Source organism: Fragaria vesca, linkage group LG1, assembly GCF_000184155.1.
Source record: "Fragaria vesca subsp. vesca linkage group LG1, FraVesHawaii_1.0, whole genome shotgun sequence".
NCBI classification, from domain to species: domain Eukaryota; kingdom Viridiplantae; phylum Streptophyta; class Magnoliopsida; order Rosales; family Rosaceae; genus Fragaria; species Fragaria vesca.
This window is the reverse complement of record NC_020491.1, coordinates 4,133,417-4,153,829: the sequence shown is the minus strand read 5'-3', so window position 1 is coordinate 4,153,829 and position 20,413 is coordinate 4,133,417. Positions and strand designations below refer to the sequence as shown.

The following is a 20,413-nucleotide window of genomic DNA, read 5'->3' as shown; positions in this document are numbered from 1 at the left end:
GAGAGAGAGAGAGGAAGAGAGATATGTCAAAAAAAAAAAAACGGAATGAAACAATAAGCAAAACAGAATTACAACAGAGGCCTAAGCTAGTTTTAAAAAGCAGGTACTTACAAATGAAAATGATAAACCAAACGACAAGATAATAAGAATATTGAATTCCATCAAATATAAATTTTCAACTTTGAATAACCTGCTTCCGAATACAGGTAATTGGGGAAAAATCCACAATGGTCTATTGCATTTTTTTGGTACCTTTACTTTCAAAACTACTCAAGTGGTACCTAAACTAAAACCATATGTGTCTCCATTTGGTACTTCCGTCTATGCTACTGTTAAGTTTGCCTACATGGAATTTAATTGTCTTCATCTCTCCAGCATGGTAAGATTACTGGGCTAATTGTGCAAGCCCCAGATCTATTTTCTAAATGATTTATGGGGTTCTTAGGAGGAGGGAAATCAATCCACAAAATCCCCTTCATAACTTCGATTATTAGGCTTGTCGAGATTTGGAGTATATGCAGTAAATTCTGGGTTTCTTTGAGGGAAATTATTCAGGCAGCTGAAGGCCAACGTGTTTTGACAGTCAAGGTACCACTAGAGTAGTTTTGACAGTCAAGGTAACAAAAATGCAATACACGATAGTCTAGGTACTGTACCATATGAAGATTTTTCCCTACTATTTGAAACATGCACTTTATATACTAAATAAGTTATGATATGGTACTTTTACCCAGGGACCCAATTTTTTATAAAATAGCTCAGCCCATCCCGTAGTTACCATAACTAAAACATAGCAAACTGAACGTATCGGCCACTCATACTGCACTCATACCCATGGCCTCAAACTTTTACGAAACAGCTCAGCCCATCCCATTGTTACAAAACACTACAGACACTTGTACCGAATATTAGTAAAGACACAAACATATGAGCCAGAAGTTATTGTTATTATAATTCTCCAAAGAATGCGAACTTACAGAATCATTCCCATTGAGGTCAAAAAAGGCAGTAGGTCCCTTTTCCTTTAGCATTGACAAAACACTGAACAACAACAGTGAGCAATACTGGTGTTGATTCCCAATTTTCTCACTTCGGAGGAGGGCAAAGATTTTGCGAATGTCCTTCCCAGATGTGCTATGCCCACCAACAACTTCAATTAATTGGGCAATTTTCAAGATGACACTATCATTACCTTCTTGTGAAAACCAATCAAGTAGAAAATCAAGCATTCCTGCTCTTACACAAGAAGCTCGATTGGAAATGGAATCCCTCGTTAATTGCTGAAACACATCAAGCCCGCTATGCTGCGACGAGTCACTGCTCTGCCCAATCATAAAATAGCAAGTAATGATATAGTAGAACATAACTGAACTCCAAAAAGTAAAATGGTATCAAACATTAGTATGATGTTTAAACTGAGGAAGTATGTGGTGTAATAAAAGATTTAATAGAAATGAATCCCCAACCTTCTGCAGGACGCTGAGATAAAGTATGATCACATCTTCATTCTGATCAGAGACAACAACAAAAAAGTAAAAACAAAAGGCCAAGTGAGATAGGTCTTCTTAATTGCTTAGGCATGCTTGGCATAAGCCTTAAAACGGAAATAAGCAAGCCAGATTATTGGAAAAAGGAAATCATGCAAGTGGGTAATACAAACTATAGGAGATGGTTTGCACCATGTAGACACCTTTATTTTAGGACTTGCTTTCATGTCAAACTTTCCATCAACAAGCATATCAAGCAGCACGTTCAAAAGTCCTTCACTTGAGCGAGACTGGCAAAACTCCAATAATAGACTTTGCAATGTCTGGTACCCCTTTCCCGCAAGACCTCTGAATGTGGCCTGAATAAGTCAATTCACAAGCAAATTAGAATTATGAACGTGAAAAGGTAATTGTAGATCCCCGCATCAGATATGTCAACCACATCTCTTTAATCATTATATAACTAAAAAAGAATTACATTTAAAAATAAAAACAAAGATATGACACAGAAGGGGCAAGAATCACACCAGGATCCCTCCAAACAAAAAGCTAAAGCCAACCAAAATGTGGGACAACCAGTCAGCAGCCTAGTCCAGTTAAATCAGACTAAAAAAGTGCATCCTTGTTATAGTAGACAAGGAACCCGAAAAAGATGTAAGGAGTTTCAGTCCCACACAGATACCAACACAGATCTGTATTATTTAACTTTTTATAGGAAGCATAAATTTATTCAAAAAGGGGGAGCATACAGGGTGATCATTAAAAGATCCATGAAGCAAAAAAAACAAAATCTTAAAAAGCACTAGAAACCCAACAACGAACAGATAAACATAACTATCAATAAAGAAACAGCAGCCATGAAATGGCAAGAAAAGACAGACCCCTAACTCTGAGGATAGTGGCTGTACCCGGACCTCTGAGACAGATTAAAATGGACATTATGTATTGTTAAGGTTGACACGGATAACTTGTTCTGATACCACTAGAAACCAATTTTTGATACGCTAGTGTGACATCCTACCCAAAACCTAGTGCCAAAGACGCATCCTTATGTGTGGTGTGACTTGAGCCAAACACATTCACCACTTATATAAGGTACTTAAAAGAATGTGTTTGCTTTTTCAGTTCTAATTCCAATTCCCACCCATCTATGTGATCTCCTTGCTTTTTCCAACTCCAGGATCCAGATGTTCAAAGATCTCGAACTACCTTCCTATGGAATTCACAATCAGCGGCAAGTCCATAACTTTGTATCCTACACACCTAGAAAAGAAGCTGAAAAAGAGCTCTTTGACTGTGATATCCACTATACATGAACAGAAACCTTTCCAAGATCAATAATCAAACTCACTTCTTTAATTTGCACTCGATACGCTACAACAAGTTGACCACTTCAGTTGTTAATAAAACCAGTTTTGAATATGTGTTCAGGAGAGGGGGAGGAGAGAGAGAGAGAGAGATAAGTTAATGGGAGGAAGCCACTTTCTCATTCACTCAATTATATAAATGATGCAATGGAACGGTGAACCAATATGCTAGTGTCAACATATTGTTCGCAATTAACATGAAAACATATACGAAGCAATCAAAGATTCAATAATAACTAACAGAAATACAACCAAATGAGACAAAAAAAGAGGATTACCTTATTTGGATAGGAAAGGAAAAGAAAACATTATAAAACGGGAGACAAGATCTAATTCAAAAGATAAAGGTTACCTTTGATGTGTCATTGCCCGCAAGCAAACAGGTAAGCGTTTGAAGGACACTCAATACTAAGATGTCTCCGTAAGCATCATCAAGGTTACCATTTAGTAACGAGACAATGTGCAAAAAGCACTCTCCCTCACGAAATAAAGTCTGATAGGGCTGAACCAAAAAAAACGAGTTAATAATGAGACATGAGACCTTTAAACAAAATGACTTTAGATGAAAATTATGTCAAGTCATGGGTTTATACCACAGGATCAATCTGGAGCATATCTCGCATTCCGGCTAGTAAATTGATAGATAGCTCAGCAAAGTTTTTTTCCCGTTCCTTTATTTGAGTGAATGTTTCCACATATTTGGAACATAATTGCAACTTTGTTCTTTGATCTTCTTCAGATGATGGTACAATCTATAATGTAAAAAGGAAAAATGCAAAGCATAATTACAAATTCTATCAATTGGTAAATCAAACAGTTGGCAACTGCTCACATAGTATTAAGAATACCTTCATGAGATCAAGTATATGCTTCAGCACTTTATTTCTCAGACCTTCTTCCCAGAATAAATCAAACAACCGACCAATACATTCAGAGCTATGCAAAACCAAATTCCTAGCATCTTCCACTGTTGAGAAAAATTCCATGTAAAGCTCCATGGTTGTTTCCATGCATTTGATCCATCTCTGTGTTGTCTCATGCGAATTAGATCTCTTATGACATGGAACCATGTCACCAACATCACTGTCAACAGAAGGGATTATATTGCTAGACCTTCTTGACTCTTGGGATTGAATGCAAGCAACCTTAAGCACACGAGGAAATGAATTAACTGCTTTAAAAGAAGCAATTGTTTTCTCAGCCGAGAGCTTCAATATACGAAGCAAACACTTGGCAAGTGCACTAGAAACTTCAGGATTGCAAGCGGACTGTTCAAGGGCATCTACCAGAGCAGATATTTCAGCCTGCCACAACATCAAATAAACAAGGAGTAAGCAAATATGTAGAAAATTATCGTGCATATAGTAACTGGAAGCACCACAATTTTCTTTTAAGGAACAAATCCGGAAAAGTGACAATTTGTTCATCCCATGCATGTATGCCTCCAATATTCTATTGATATGTAGTTGCACCAAGGCGCATGTATTCAGAATATAACTTGAGGCAGGATCTCTTTTTTGGATGTTTGGGGAAAGAGGAATGTGAATGAGAAAGAAAGGTAACCTTGAGAGAGAAGGATCTTGTGGAGACAGAAGGCAAAGTTTGCTAGGGCACAAAAGGGGGATAGACTTTTTCTTTCTGAAAAGGGCTGAACTGCAACTTAGCATTGTATCAAGATCTTCTTCGTAGGTCTGGTCTTCAGTTCAAGTTCTAGTAATGGCTATATCTGATGAATCATGGGTGTGTATTGCCTAATTTAGTTATGTTATCAAGTCTGCTCCCAAGAAACAAGTCCAATGTGTGTTATCAAACTGATATGATGTTGTATCAGTTACCAATACATCAGCATTAGGGATTATCAGTACATAAACATGGTATTAAAAAGGGTTGTGTGTAGTGTTTGAGTAAAACCTTCACAACTTCTCAATGTACTAGGGCCAATTTGGTTTAAGTTAGTGCAAGTGTGTTTCACTGATAAGACTGTCCCCTGACAGCTTGACCATATTCACAATACCAAACTAAACAACAAATGGAATAAAACAAGAATCGGTCCCTTAATACCTTTATTAGCCTACATAGACACCAATATCTTTTGCATCCGTACTTAATAATACAACAACAGTTTAGTAAGGCTATCAAAGAAACAAATCACTGTGTAAGCATGCACATCAAATCACATCTTCATTTATAACAAAGAATACAAGTCTAGTGAAGATAACTGTCACAAAAGGCAAAAGGTTAACAAGAGCTAGCGCCCACCAAAGTTCAAGATTTAGGCTGGTTGCCGAGCATGGAGGGTAAACACTGCAGCTTTCCTAAACAAAGGGTGCCAAGCTATTATATTTCTACTCGCTGTTGTATCATGTGCAAAATGCAGGAGTCTTGCTGTATTACATGAGAAGCACACTGATTTTAGCAAGGGGAAGACGGACAGAGTTCTTTTGGGATGCTTTGGTTAATATAATTCGGGTGGTCTTAATAGAAGAAAAAGAACTTTTGATGGCTATAAGATGCAAAATTGGAAGAGCTTTGAGAGCGTGTTAAGTTCTGGTAGGCTTTATGGGCATCTGTTTTGGTACATATTAATTTATAAAGACCAGACTATCTTGTATTCTGCCAGATCGGAGAATGACTTTAGGTTTAGGTGTCTCTTGTGATTAGGGTGGCTAGCTTGCAGCCTAGTTGCATGTTATGAAAGTTTCTTTTCTTCTTTTTTATCTGCTATTGGGCATATCCACAAATTCTATCCTTCCAGTATAACCAACTTACATCATACTCTATATTCTCAAAAAAGAAAAACTTACATCATACTGTAAAATACAGAACTTACCAAGTTGAATGCACTGTCATTAGACGTTGCAACAAACTCCAGAAATGAGATCACATCCATTTGGAGAACTTCAATCCCACAATTTCTTGCTTGACTGATAATGTCACTAGAAGAAGAAAGTATTCCATTTTTCCTCAGGGACTCGATACATGTATAAGACTCTCCAGAAAGATCCTCAGGCGCTGGTCCAAAATAGAAAAAGTTCTCAGAAAACATAAGCTCCCAGATTTTCTCTTGTCGAAATACCTTGATTGAAACAGGGAACGCAACAAGAACTATCCTAAATGCATTTAATAGACTATGCTGCAGAGCAGTGACAAAGACCCTGCAGAAGGGAACACCAAGCAAAAAGTAAGTCATAAAAAAGAGAAAACATACTTTTTTTTTATAACAAACTAATATGACTGGGAATAGACTGAGTTTTTGTCACAAAACTTTGAGAGCTTATATCTGAGAGGTAACAACATGCTACTATATAGTAAAGAATATCTAACAAAAAAGAAACATAAATTGGTATAAATGCACATATAACTACATGATATCAACCTTAAGTGAATTGTCAAATCATTTTGGTCTGAACAGGCCTTAATGCAGGGGAACACTGTTTGAAGAACCATCAAGATCCATCTGATTGATGAATCACAATACTTTGAAGAAACTGGTACAGTAATTCGACCAGTGGATAGTTCAACATCCTGAGATTTTACATCTTCTGAAGAGGGAAGGAAAGAACAAAGTACTCCGCTCAGCTTAATAACATAATCACTCCAAACTTGAGAGCAAGAACCATTGGCAGGAACAGCAACAGAAACCTCTGCAATGTGGCTATCCACAGTATAGCCAGTTCCAAAGTCAACAGCCGGCATTTGTGAATCTTGCTGACCAGACAATGCCTTGGTGTGTTGTTTATACTCGTGAAACATGAAAGCAGGGGAACAAAAGCTATTTGCGAATTTCTGAACCCTTCCAATCTCACATAGAAATTCCAAGCTGTTGATATTCCCAAAGCTGAATACTTGTCAAGGGAACCAATAGTAGGTTGCAGATAAAAGATAATATGCATGCAATAAAATTGTAGCAGGATAAAAACAACACCTACTATTTGATAAAAAGCAAGAAAGGGAATATTAAAAAGCTAAAGCTACAGAACACCCTTTACTGTCAATAGACAGAAGATCAAATAGGTAAATACTTTCTTTACACGAAGGGCTTTTAATGTGAAACACATAGAACATTTCAGAACTCAAAATGTACTATATATGCGTCCACCCACCAGGTGTGCATTGGTGTCCAAGAAATTCAGTGGGTACAAACACATGAAATAAACAGTCAAGGAACAGAAAAAATAACACTAGAACTTTTATTCTTGAAATAGAAGAAACCCGGAAATTCATATTTTTATTTTCAAACCAAAAGAATAGGTATTAAACATTGTTAGACCCCATTTGGTATAGCTTCTATTTGGACTTTCAGATTTAATAGTGTTTGGTAAACTAAACTAAAGAAAAGCAGCATTTTTTTGAAAATTACAGGTCACTGGCAGCAACTTTTAGAACAACCTCAAGGTTGCTTTTAGAAGCTGCTGTCATTAAAAACACTAGAAATTAATATATTTTGTCATGGCAGCACTTTTAAATCTAATATTACCAAACACAAAACTATTTTAATTCACAGCTGATTATTCTTGAAGTACAGCAGCAGCAGTTTCTTTTTAAAGTCACAGAAATACCAAACTAGCCCTTAGTAAACAAACAAAAGGACTGAAAAGGATACACAGCCTCTTTGAGGACTTCCAAGGAGAGAACATGCAGATGGAAGATTTTTATCCAGGGATTCTCAGATCTGCATTTAATTATTAGACACATGTCATAGCAAGAAATATTTAGCAGGAGAGTGTAATCAAAATCATAAAGTGCCAGCAGGTCTCATTCAAGCAGGAAAAAAATCACTAAAAGTGAATTAAAATACATAGTTTTAAGTTTTAAGGACATCAAATAATATAGACATATAGCAAGGGTTTCAATGAAATGACTAAAGTTGTATTTCAAGCTGGCTGAATTATACATGATTGTTAATTACTACAAAACGCATAATCTATAGGTTGGAGAAGATACTAATATTTTGAAAAGTTTACTTGGTCTAATTCTACATGTTCCCAAAAAAAAAAAAAAAAAAAAAATACAATGACCAAAACAAACTATTGCTCTATTTGTGACATCTACATTACCAAAAATCTTGCACAGATGATATAGCACAAGACAAATGAGCAATGGAATGCACAGAAGGAAGATATTTTCCATTGAAAGAATGCTAGATAGTACAAGAGTAAGATTTACCTCTTGTCAGCAGCAGAAGCAGAACTTTTCAATAGTAGCCCATTATTTGACGGTATTCCAAGACCATCCAATAGAACTTCAAGTCCTCCAATACTTTTAAAATGAGTTTGACCTCGAGGGTTCTGTGATAATGTTGAATGAAGAATTCTCAAAGACAAATACAGAAGTGATGTATCTGTCCACTGTTCTTTCATGCTTAACCTTCGGATCACGCGCAGCAGCTCTGCAACAAGATTACTTTCCATTAGTGAAAGTGTGTAGTTGCAAATGGTTTTACAGAAGAACGACTGTACAAGCAACATCAAGTAAAGATGTCATAAGATTTGTGATCTTCACGGAACTCGAATAATAAACCTACGTAAATTGACAAGGGTGAGGCGGAATAATATCATGCTCCCAAGAATTACGTGTACTGCCACATAGAGAAGCAGTACACTGAAACCGTGCGATAGAGAAGCAGTACATGGCATTTATTTTTATTTTGAAAAGAAACGAGATTTTTTTATCAAAAAAAAACAAATGAGAAAGTGAACAAGAAAATGACTAAATTCAGTATTAATCTGTCTAGTCATTTTCTAATGTATAATGTTTACTTGAATTTTCACAATCACGGAATGCAAAGAACAGATAATTAAAAAATAAAGAACTGCCAGAGATGAAATAAATATAATTGAGCAGTTTCATGATTAAAAAACAAATACACACACTTCACCTGTAAACACATGGAAAAGTATGGAATATCCGTCAATGGATAGATAAAAAACTTCTGAAGTAATGAAACTAATCAATTGCATACTCTTTTGGTCGGAGCACACAGTTTCTAAGAATGTGGAGAACAAGACCCTTTTTTTCTTTTCTTTTCTTTTTCCTCTTTTTTATCTTTTTTTTCTTTTGGAGATGAAATGAACTTTATTTTAAACTAAGAAAATACAAGCTGTGGACATGAAGTCCACACAGGAAAGAGGACATTCTAAAAAGCTGTAAACTTAGATAACAACTATCTGATAGCTGCTTTCACAAAAAAAATTGGTAATTATGGCAGATCCATATGCAATAGAACTTGACAACAATCTTGCAAGTAAGAGAACTCTGATCAACGAGACTCAGCATTATCATTGACTATATCTATAGCAATCATTAGATATTTAACAAGGACACCAGACATACAGCTTATAAAAGGTAGAACACAGGGAAAGGACATAGACATGCAGTTTACGACTGAATTTAGTATCTCCTCATGAACCTAAATGAAAAATATATAATACTTTTATCAGAAACTAAAAATTAAGCTCCAGACAGGAGAAAAAAAATCATAAAGAACAAAGTTAAAGTCTCTTAAGTCATAAATATAAGATTGCAGATATTCTACAAAGTTTTAGGCCAAGTTGAGATGCAAAATGTCTGATAGATGTTACTAAAAATTGCCTACCTTACCTACTAACCAATTAAGTCCACCAGCTTCCATCACAGACACAACTGCTTGCTGATGCCAGCGTAACAATATTTCACTCGAAGGATCCTTTGAAGTGCTAGAAGAGTCAACCCGTGATGCACCACCCCCCGAGAGAAAGCCTATGGTATTACTATACATCTGACGTTTCTCATTTACGTTTGAATTCAAATCAATAAAAGTACTTATTATTGACACCACATATACAAGTATTTGTTGCAGGAGGCCTGTCTTCTCCACCATAAAATTAGATAATTTTTCGTCAGCCGAAAGAGCCCCGCTTATTGTTTTAAGTTGGACAACAACCCCTAAAATAAACAAAAAATAAAATAAAGTGAGAACAGTACTAATAGACCTCAGGATTCAACAGTCATTATACAAGAACAATTACATGAAAATTATCAATTACAATTCAGCATTTGCAGGCACATTAGAAAAGAGAACACCATCTAATAAACCGTCTCAAACTGCATCAGAATCATACATATTGATTTTTTTTTTCTTTTTGAGATGCTTAACAGAGGTCGTTAGAGATTAAACATGCAATATAGACTGGAGATGCTAAGATGGCTTAAGTCCAAGAATCTGTATTCAGTCCGAACTTCTTATTTTCTATAAACAACGGACTATTCCGGATGACATCACTAGGTGTATTATGTTTGTGTGGACTAAGCTTACAAGAAACAAGATAAAGTTTGTTTGAAGATTACTATAAAGTTATTGTTTTAGTAACTTTCTGATAAGTATGCACAAATGCATGTGATGCGTTCTAAATTCTAGTTGTCATGCCATCAGCCTTTAAATAGAAACGGGGACATATTATTTATATATGTAATCATGCAGAAAAAAATGCTACTCAAACATGATCTTAATCTTGTAAAGGTGATGTCCAAACAACCAGGACTTTATACATGATTCGCCACTCAACATCAACAAAAGTAAGCAGTAGGGGAAATTTAAATCAAGGAGTTTATATCTTTACTAAAACCTAAGGCTTAGTTCAATTAATGCCTCTATCCCAACTAACAATGCTCATCTGATTTGATCTCTTATGATTCAAATAATCATACTCTAGTACAATAATGTATTGGACAATATATTTTTCTTTCTTTTTTTCTCAAAATGAGCTATAGTGCTAAGCAACAGACAAACTGAAAGACCCCTGACTATATCTACTCTGGATAAGTTCCAGTGAGAATCTAATTTCAAAGGAGAATGAAATTTTCACCACGACTGGGTACATTTCACACGAGATTACTAGCAAATATTAATAAAGACAATACCTTTCATTAATGCCGTAAGCTTCGGAATGCCACCATAGTAACCCAAAACTCGGCAATTTTGCAGCGAACGAGTAACAATCAGAAGGGCATCAAGAAGTGGAATCCCTTCAGAAATTATATTTAAGATTGTGGAATGGCCACAGAAGTCTGCTGATCGGACTGTACTGCTATTTACTGGATTAACCATGGCAAAGAAAAGAGTAAATGACATAGCAAGAAAACACAATTTGACGGAAGAAAGTAATCGATGATATGGAATAATAAACAGCCATAGGGAACAATTAACCACATATCAAGTACTTTAATCTCAATATAATATGAGAACACATGACAGAGAATAATTCAGCAAAGGCTCTATAAAACAAAAATATACATCAACGTAGATGGCAACAAGATGTAAACACTAAGGTATCAACGAACTGAAAACAAGAAGCATCAAACCAAAACCTCTCTAATACAGGACATAACACCCAAACCAGAAAAAGAAGCATTACCAATAGCTAGCATATCCAACATAAAGAAGAAAGAGTGCGCTCCCAAAAATCAACAGAAACTGAATCCCACAAAGCTGAACAAGAAAGCATTCCCTTCTACCCCTACCCGTCGTTATCCTCAAGCAAGCTTCTATTGAGCTCAATCCATATACCAAAAGACTGTACACAGAACACACCTAGTTATGGCATAGGCTCAGTCATGTGAAGGACAAGTGATATAACGTATGTTTATAAACCGTATCCTAGTGAAGCAATTTTTCTATCATAGCAAAGTTTTCATTCTTGTTATCATTACATTGATATCATTTAAAATGCTGAATGTAAGGCTTTTACTGCGTAGAGTTGAAGAAGGCTTTCCTAGTTCATTGATGCAGTGGACATCTAGTTGAAATTTTGTAGGCTAAAGTAGAAAAAAATAACATTGCTACAGTGGCCATACGACTAAGAGAACGCGTATTTCATTTCTTCTCTCAAAACCTAGTCGTTACCAGACTCCGACGATAATTGGCCTCTGTTGACGTCCTCTTCTCTAGCACTTTCGAAGTTGTCTGAAGGGAATAGTGGTGACGCTGGCATTCGTTTTCTCTCCCCTTCCACCGGGAAGTAACGCAAACATTACTACATCAACTATTCCAGCAAGACCCAACCATCCGACAGCTTCAAGCCTTCAAGGTCTTCTATTTAATATATGAACAGAAACAGCTTCTATTGAAAACTGAAGAAAAGCATAATAAAACAAGGTGGACAAGGAGTCCACAGAAGATAAAACTAGGTAACAGCCTAGAAAGGGCCTTCGACTACGTATGCTGTCCAGTCTAACATAATAGTAGATAAGGTAATTTCTAAACTCCCCAGAAACAGAAGCCAAAAGAGACACCCAGAGCCTAACTCTCTCCCAAATGTGATCCCACCTCTTGACTGCTAGTCCGCTATAGACTTCAAAGATTGGTTTATTTCTTTCCATCCACACCCTCCAGAGCACAGCTAACATCCCCACAACCCCTTAGGACCTCTTATTCCCTTGCCAAAAGCAGAAGGTTTGTGGCTAAGCAAATCTATCCTCCCTAGAAGACAGGCACTATGGTGGCAAGCATAGTTGATCGCCAAGGTGACCTCAAGCAATGCAAAACAAAGTTCGTATCATTTTATTAGACAAGATCAAAAACATATATAAGAAATAGGACTTCTTTCCCTCTGTTGTACTTTGGCGCCCATTATAAAATTTGAAATTAAAATAAAATTCCCCAAGGTTTGACAGTCAAGACAGAAGAAGACCATTCTCACCTGGACTTTATAAGGGATATTACACAGAAACAAGAAAATATCGTAAGTTAAACAATGAAATTCTCTATTCAATAAGCATTCAATGCAGAAAATGTACCCATTTAATAAACAATAAACATGAAATTCAACTTACATTCAATAACCATAGCAGTTAATTGTGTGATCTCTTCAGTCAATACTAAGATGACTTCAGCGGGATGTCCAGAAAAGCAGCCAATAACTACATCATCAGACTCCGCATGTTGGATGGTAGTCGAAGCAGCCTCTAAATTTTGGTCAGAATTTACCGGTTCCCAGTTCTTGTATACTACCAAGAACTGCTTGAGAAAAACATGGAGCAGCCTCCTCTTTTCCACCTGCATATTCAGTGAACAGAATGACAAATCACATAATTATTAAAGTAAGGTAAAAATTAGCTAATGTGAGAACCAAAAGAATCCTAAAATTGCTTTTGGCAGGACAGTGAACCTGGACATAATTCCTAAGGAAAAAATCTACAATAACCATCTAGAAAGTGCAAGTAATTTTACATGAGAAAACATTTTAGTTCAAGTAACCACTTCTGGTTAGAGAACCATGAAGAATTTCAGGAAAAATAATCTGACATTGTACCTTATCAACAGCTTTTTGATATCTACCCCAAAGTATATTTAGAACCGCCTCATCTCCAACATCACTGCAAAAATAACAACCAAACCATCAACAGACCCATTGCTGATATAGTTTATGACTGCGCACATTGACGCACATCAGATAGTGTAACAAAAGGAATATCTAATAGAAGGAAACCTAAATTGAGAGAGAAAAAAGGCTTTCAAAAGGAATAACAAACGAGTTCAACATTTTACTTTCAACTGATAGAAGATAAGGTCCCACACACAAGTACAAGAAATTTAGTAAGAATAGTCGCTAATTAGCAATATTGTACAACATTTGCTTACAGTGTAACAACATCCTGCAAAATTTCATGTTACCAGCTGTATAAGAGTTTCAAACTCATGCTAGCTTAGAACTAATAACATGTCGAGTTCGCATCCAATTTGGTGATAGGACAGGAAGTGAGAACTGAGAGCAGAAATACTAAACGGCATCCAAATTATGAAGGAAAGGAAGTCTCTCAACTAGTATCAAGTTCCTCAAGAAACAAAAATTTGAACAAAAATAATAATAATAATAATAATAATAATAATAACAATAATAACAAAAAAAAATTTGACACTTTGGCGCTGATATGAAAATAGTATAGGTCTTAAATGCCATTTTCAAAAGAAGCACCCCTTCCAAATGGTACCATAATGGGAAGAAAATATCCCCTCCAACAGATATTTGAGCTTCTCTTTGGTTCGAGCAGAATCCCACCTTTAGGAAGTTTAATATATAATTTCAGCCTCTTCAATCATTGGTTTGGATGCTCTAATTTTAACCTTGCATCAGAACATGCAATTCATATTAACCACTTGTTGGCCCCAATTTATAGTCGTAGCGGGGAGATTCAGGTTCTTGGAGCGATATATTTGTGACTTTGTAATTGCTCACAGCATTCACATGTGCTACATGAAACCATCCCATTCATATAGTACTGCCAGGCAAGAAAGTCGAACCAGAATTACTCTCGATCAAGAATTTATTATTAAGTGAAAATTCTGAAGGATTCCAACTTCCATCTCCTCCATCCACTATATAGTGATCCAATTTGACTGTTTCTAATAATACCAGCAACTAAGACAGCTCCGTCGGCTCTTTAGGGTCACAGCTGTTACTCTAATAACCACTTCTTATTACTGCATGCCACAGAGATTATCTTTTCAACTCCAAACCCATTTTCCCAATCTCTAGGCATACATGCTCAATATGTAATGTGATCATCACAGTTCTTCTGAAGGTTTGATTCCACTTACATGATCGAACGAGAACGAAGATTCTCATGCCTCAACTCTCAGCTTCTATTCACTTGCTTCCATTCAATAGTGGGAAAGGCCAGAGGGTTGAGAATTACTTTCTCCCTGTAGCTTAGGCTTCCCAGATACGCTCCGGCACCTCACCTTGACCTACTCCTCTGATTCGTTTCACATTGCTTTAGCATTCATATGATTCTTTAACCAGATACGATAATTTATAACCAAGACCTATATTATCTACACCCCAAGCCTTTAACAACTGACTCAAGGCCTTTGTCAGTTCAAAAGATGAATAACATCCTCCTATATCTTAGAATTTCGAAAACTATAACTATGTGCCATAGTTCTTTAGCAAAATGTTCAAAGTCATATACTGGTCTAATATAACCTTCCACATCACATAGCAGCTGACAATATATATATAACTAAAGTGCCAGAGTAATATAGGCAAGCATAAGTACCTGAAACGGATCCTGAAACCAGGTGCAGAGAACTTCTGTGATTGTGACCCTGACCAAGAATCTCCATCGTGGCCACCGGACGTCCTTCGAATAAGATCAGCAACACCCTTGACAATATTCATGCTCTCCCCGCGATGTCTATATGAATCAACACTCTACTATCCAATAATTGGGATGCCAATCGTAATTCCAGCCCATCACCTCCAGCAAACTCAGCCTTTTTATCACATAGCACATATTTATGTTAGCAAAACTTGTCTCAAACTTAAAAAAAAACACTAGAAACTCTGGTTTCGGTAAAGAATTACAATGAGAGCAACTCAGTGAAGTTTTCCTCAAGAAATTAAACTGGTTATAGTTGACTTTCTGTGTTCTTGCAAACGAAACATACAACAAAATCTCCTAAAACCACTATAGCTCGTTTTCAATGGAATTCTTCGAAAACAAATAGATACACTCTCCAACTATCAATGAACTTAAATCTTCTACTACTTACAGCGAGCTTAAATCAAAACAAGCTGCGAATATAGAGAAATTTGACAAGTACAATATTCAGCAAAGCATTGAAATACGTGATGAGAACAAATGCAGATTGAGATTGATAGCTTCCAGAACACAGAAAAAGAAAAACGAAGAAAATAAAAGGAATCGATCAACGATAAACAAAAAGTTGAATTGGATAATTTAACAACGAATTTGAGGAAAGGAAATGTAAGAACCTGATCGGATCGCAGAGTCGGAACTATTGGATTGGATGAAATTCTAGGGTTTTTGATCGGAGATCGGAGCCTGAGATTCTTGTTTCGTCTTCAACGGCATCAGTGTGGGGTTGAAAGAAAAAGAGAACGAGAAAGAAGAAGAGAGAAAGATGAACCCCGGTGCCGTTAAATTACGAGATTGCCCTGGTGCTGGTAGGGAGGTGACTCAGGTGAGTGACTGATGATGCGGACCATTATCCGAGTCGAGAATTAGCGGTAAATGGTAAAGTAATTATGTATAAAAGATTATTCATCGGACAAAACGATCTTACCGGATTCTTAAATGGTAAAAGAATTTTTCTCGCCCTATGTTGCACAGACACTCTACACCCCTGGAGTGTCGGAGTGTCTGATACTCCGACACGCTGACACAGTGCCCGACACGGTAAAATCCGTGTCCGACACGCCGTAGACACGTTGACCAGCTCCGACACGGCACTACGACACGCCACATCAGCATTTCAGAATTAAAAAAAAAAAAAAAACCCTAACCGAGGCACGATCTCTTCATAGAGGAATACTCTCTTAATCTCTTATTCTCTTTATCTCTTGACTCTTCTCTCCTCTCTCTGCTGGATTAGATCCATTGCTTATTATCACCGTTCTTCTCTCCTCTCTCTGTCGTCCGTCTCCCTTAATCTCCGATTATCACCGTTCGCCTCGCCAGTCCCCAGTCCGCCACTACGCCTCCCACTCTTCTCTCCTCTCTCTGTCGTCCGCCTCCCATTATCACCATTCGCCTCGCCAGTCACCAGTCTGCCACGGCGCCTCCCACTCTTCTCTCCTCTCTCTACCGTCTGCCTCCCATTATCACCGTTCGCCTCGCCAGTCACCAGTCAGCCACGGCACCTCCCATTCGATCTCTTCACCGATCTGATCTCTTCCTGTCCGCCGTCGCTGTCGCTGTCGTCGCCGTCGTCGCCCTTGCTAAGGTTAGTTCATTTTCGTCCTATATTTGATAGTTCATTTTGCACTTTACTGTTAGTTGCGGGGTATTGATGCGATACGATAGTTCATCTGCTTTAGTCTGCTACTGGAATAGGAGCTAGTAACTAGTTTGAGTCTTTGAGACTTTGAGTTAAGGAGCTAGTAACTAGTTTGACACTTTGAGTTAAGGAGCTAGTAATCGCTTTCAATAATTTACAGATGTTGTGAGACAAAATATTGTTTTTGTTAAGTTTGATTTGCACATGTTCATGTGTATTTATCGAAATTGTTTTCAATAATATGCAGATGTTGTGAGTCCTATATAGTTTCTGTTAAGTTTGATTTGCACATGTTCATATGTATTTATCGATATTCAATGAATCAATTGTATAAATATGATGAGCTCAAGTGCTACTTCAACCGAACCTAGTGTTGAGTCGAATGAGCCAAACAAGCTAAGTGCGCCTCTTTAGAAGTATGTGACTAAAGAGGTAGTGATTGATGTTGATAGGACAATGAAAATAGGGGGTGGAAATGTTCCTTTTGTGTGCAATTTCTGCAAGAAGAATTTTAAGGGTTCACATTCTAGAGATCTGCTTAAAATTCCAAAGGAAGGGATTAAGGCTTGCACTAAAGTCACTGCAGAAAATATGGCAGAAATGCAGCAGTTGCTAGAGTCATGTGAGCAGCAACTGCGGGATAAAGCTCCACACAATGTTCCTTTGCCTCCTTCTTCAAGTATGTTTGGAAGTTCAAGTTATTTTCCTTTGCGAGAGAGGGAAACTGAAGCCAAAAAGAGAAAGGGATTGAGTCCGCAACTAACCAAGGCTTTTAGCCTTGAAGATAGGAGAGAATGTGATGCAGCAATTGCAAGGCTGTTTTACACTAGTGGCTTATCATTCAATGTTGCAAGGAATCCTCACTACCGAGAGTAGATTCCGGGTTATGTTCCTCCAGGGTATAACGCATTGAGAACTATACTTCTTGATAACGAGAGGCGTCACATTGAGCGGACTCTAGAACCTATTAAGAAGACATGGAAAGAAACCGGTATGAGCTTGTGTTCCGATGGGTGGACCGATGACCAAAAGAGGCCATTAATTAATATGATGGCTGCTGCTAAAGAAGGGGCAATGATGTTGAAAGCAATTAATTGTGATGATGTGTATAAAGACAAGAATGAAATATCAAGATTGCTTTTGGAATCCATCAATGAGATTGGTCCGGATAATGTGGTTCAAGTGGTGACCGATAATGCACATGTGTGCTCTGCTGCCGGTGCTATTGTTGAGAGTACACATCCACACATATTTTGGACACCATGTGTGGTTCATACCCTTAACCTTGCTTTGAAGGATTTGTTGAAAGCAAAATCTTATCTTCCCGGTGAGAAGGTGGATGAAGAGCTAGGGTGGCTTATGGATGTGTATAATGATGTTTGGTTCATTAAGAATTTTATGGTAAACCACAACATGCGTTTGTCTATGTATAATGATCATTGTTCCTTGAAGTTGCTCCAAGTTGCCCAGACAAGGTTTGCTTCTCATTATGTTGTCCTTAAAAGGTTTAGGGATGTGAAGAGTGGCTTGCAACAAATGGTTATTAGTCCAAAATGGGATATCTATAAAGAATATAATGTTCCTAAAGCAAGAGCGGTGAAGGAGATGCTATTGAAGAAAAGCTTTTGGGAGCAAATTGATTTCATGATTGCCCTCATGAGTCTTATACATGAGATGATAAGGATGTCGGATATGGATAGACCTTGCCTTCACTTAGTTTATGAGTGGTGGGATTCGATGATTGTGAAAGTGAAGAAAGCGGTTTTTGACCCTCAATTTGCCTATGTCATAACAGAGCATTGTAATGTGACAAGATTCTATGATGTGGTGCATCCTATCTTTATTGCTCAGTGGACCAAGAGTTGTAGACCACTTCATTGCATGACACATTCTTTGAATCCAAGGTACTATAGCTCTCAATGGCTTGAAGAGGATCCTAACCGGATTGCTCCACATAGAGATGTTGATCTCAACAATGAAAGGAAGAAATGTCTTCAAAAGCTCTATCCGGATGCTTATATTCGTAACAAAGTGATGGAAGAATTTGCATATTTTTCATTAAACATGGGTGATTATTCATCGGCCGAAGCTCTGGAGAATAAGTTTCATTTTGAGCCTTTAATTTGGTGGGTTTCCTATGGACCTTCTACACCACATCTGCAAAGTTTGTGTCACACCCCAACTCGAGTAAAGGTATAATCTCGAGTTGAGATGTGAATCACACTCTAATTACAGACAGTTTAATATCCATAATTAAAATGAGACTGATATCATTACATGACGTAAGAAAAGAAACGATCGCACCTTTATTTATATTACAAACCTTTAAAAAGGGTGCTAAAAGCACACAGGTTTAAAGTATTTACAAACAAACAGCAAACAAACCAAAACAAGAATAGCGTTACTCCTCATAACGTCTATTCTTTATTCAATCTCTATTTACAAACAAAACCAAGAAAATTCTAATTTGCATTATAAGATTTCCAAAACACTTCGAGAAAACACCTGCAATGGGTTTGAATGGGGTGAGCTACACTTAACAATACTAGATAAATAAATATAGCACATCGCAACAATGGCAATTAAACAAATAAACATATTAAGAATGCAAGTATGCAATGTTCGACTCAACTCTTCCCACTTCACATCACCCTCATAAAACTCTTCTCATTTGTTAGTCATCTTGTTATACTCATGGTCTCCAAACCCGAAACCCGATTAGATAGTTTTATCGACTCCGGCGTCGATGGGGCTTCACTCCCCTCTTTGTGCACATGTGGGCTACTGTAGGTCTTGGATGCCCTATGAGGAAACTCAACTACACAAACGATTTCCTAATAGCAATATCCCATACAATCCCAAGAACTCATTCCTTTTTCAACTTCCATCATGTGCTCACTTTTCCCACAATGTCATGTAATAATAAATCAAATAGAACATGCTTTCATATATGAGCATATCATAATCAAATCAATAAGCATAATCTCCAATGATCATATATCTAAGTCAAAAGAACAGTTCAATATCAAACAATGCCAACAATATCGCATACATCAATGTCAAACAACTCCAACAATAGCCAAACAATTCAAGCATAATCACAACATAAAAAAAACACCCCATCAAACCCTACCTCGAATTGCGCAGCGCAAACCCGAGCTCTAGCTCCGTTGCCTACTCTTGTGGATCACCAATGACCTCCTCGGAACCTTACCAAATGGTAAAGTACATACAAAGTTAGTAACTACCTTAAAGCAACTCAACACAAGGAACTTTCAATTAGACCAAAAAAATATAACTTAATGTCGTAACATTAAGCAATTTACTGTCTGGACACTTTAACAAACAAAGGATTCGAAGTAAACCACAAGTAATCCATCTTAACACAACTAGTACCAAAACAGTTTCCTGACCCAGTCCCTTTCACAATGGAATCTAGGTAAAACCATAAAGAATTTAACTTCGTGGTCTTCTAAGGAAATAAACTAGACATCCTAATGAAGATCTTAGAAGTTGAATCACCTGAAAATGATTTTTCTAGAAATAGTTATGAATTTTGAAAGTCTACTGATATGCACCAGTAAAAACAGATATAGCTGTGTAAGTGACAGATTTGGGTAAGGATTTTCACATTCCAAAAGTAACCCAAAACTAACGAAATTTGGTACGTATATAGAGGGATATATGAAGTTTACAATACCACTTTTGGAATCGAAAACAAAGAACTGAGCTAAAAGTTATGATGTTGTAAAGTTGGTTCGAAATCATGGTTTTTTGCA

General features: G+C 37.1%; 1 protein-coding gene and 1 pseudogene across 2 annotated transcripts in view; one reads left to right on the top strand and one right to left on the bottom strand.

The window, feature by feature from the left end:
• The window catches only part of LOC101292550, a 34,332-nt pseudogene extending 19,320 nt beyond the window's left edge, over positions 1-15,012 (bottom strand). Inside the window, exons 1-15 of the transcript XR_183826.1 lie at positions 14,891-15,012; positions 13,144-13,207; positions 12,665-12,887; positions 10,754-10,927; positions 9,450-9,778; positions 8,021-8,307; positions 7,458-7,526; positions 6,231-6,692; positions 5,685-6,009; positions 3,703-4,158; positions 3,448-3,606; positions 3,207-3,356; positions 1,691-1,846; positions 1,467-1,508; positions 978-1,322 (exon numbers count right to left, since the gene is read on the bottom strand). The product of XR_183826.1 is annotated as an uncharacterized LOC101292550 (transcript). The remainder of the gene's footprint in view (positions 1-977; positions 1,323-1,466; positions 1,509-1,690; positions 1,847-3,206; positions 3,357-3,447; positions 3,607-3,702; positions 4,159-5,684; positions 6,010-6,230; positions 6,693-7,457; positions 7,527-8,020; positions 8,308-9,449; positions 9,779-10,753; positions 10,928-12,664; positions 12,888-13,143; positions 13,208-14,890) is intronic.
• A 2,672-nt stretch (positions 15,013-17,684) lies between these two features.
• LOC101292257 lies at positions 17,685-18,833 on the top strand. The gene has a single exon (XM_004288811.1). The coding sequence runs from the start codon at positions 17,685-17,687 to the stop codon at positions 18,831-18,833; it is 1,149 nt and encodes a 382-aa protein (XP_004288859.1).
• The last annotated feature ends 1,580 nt before the right edge of the window (positions 18,834-20,413 follow it).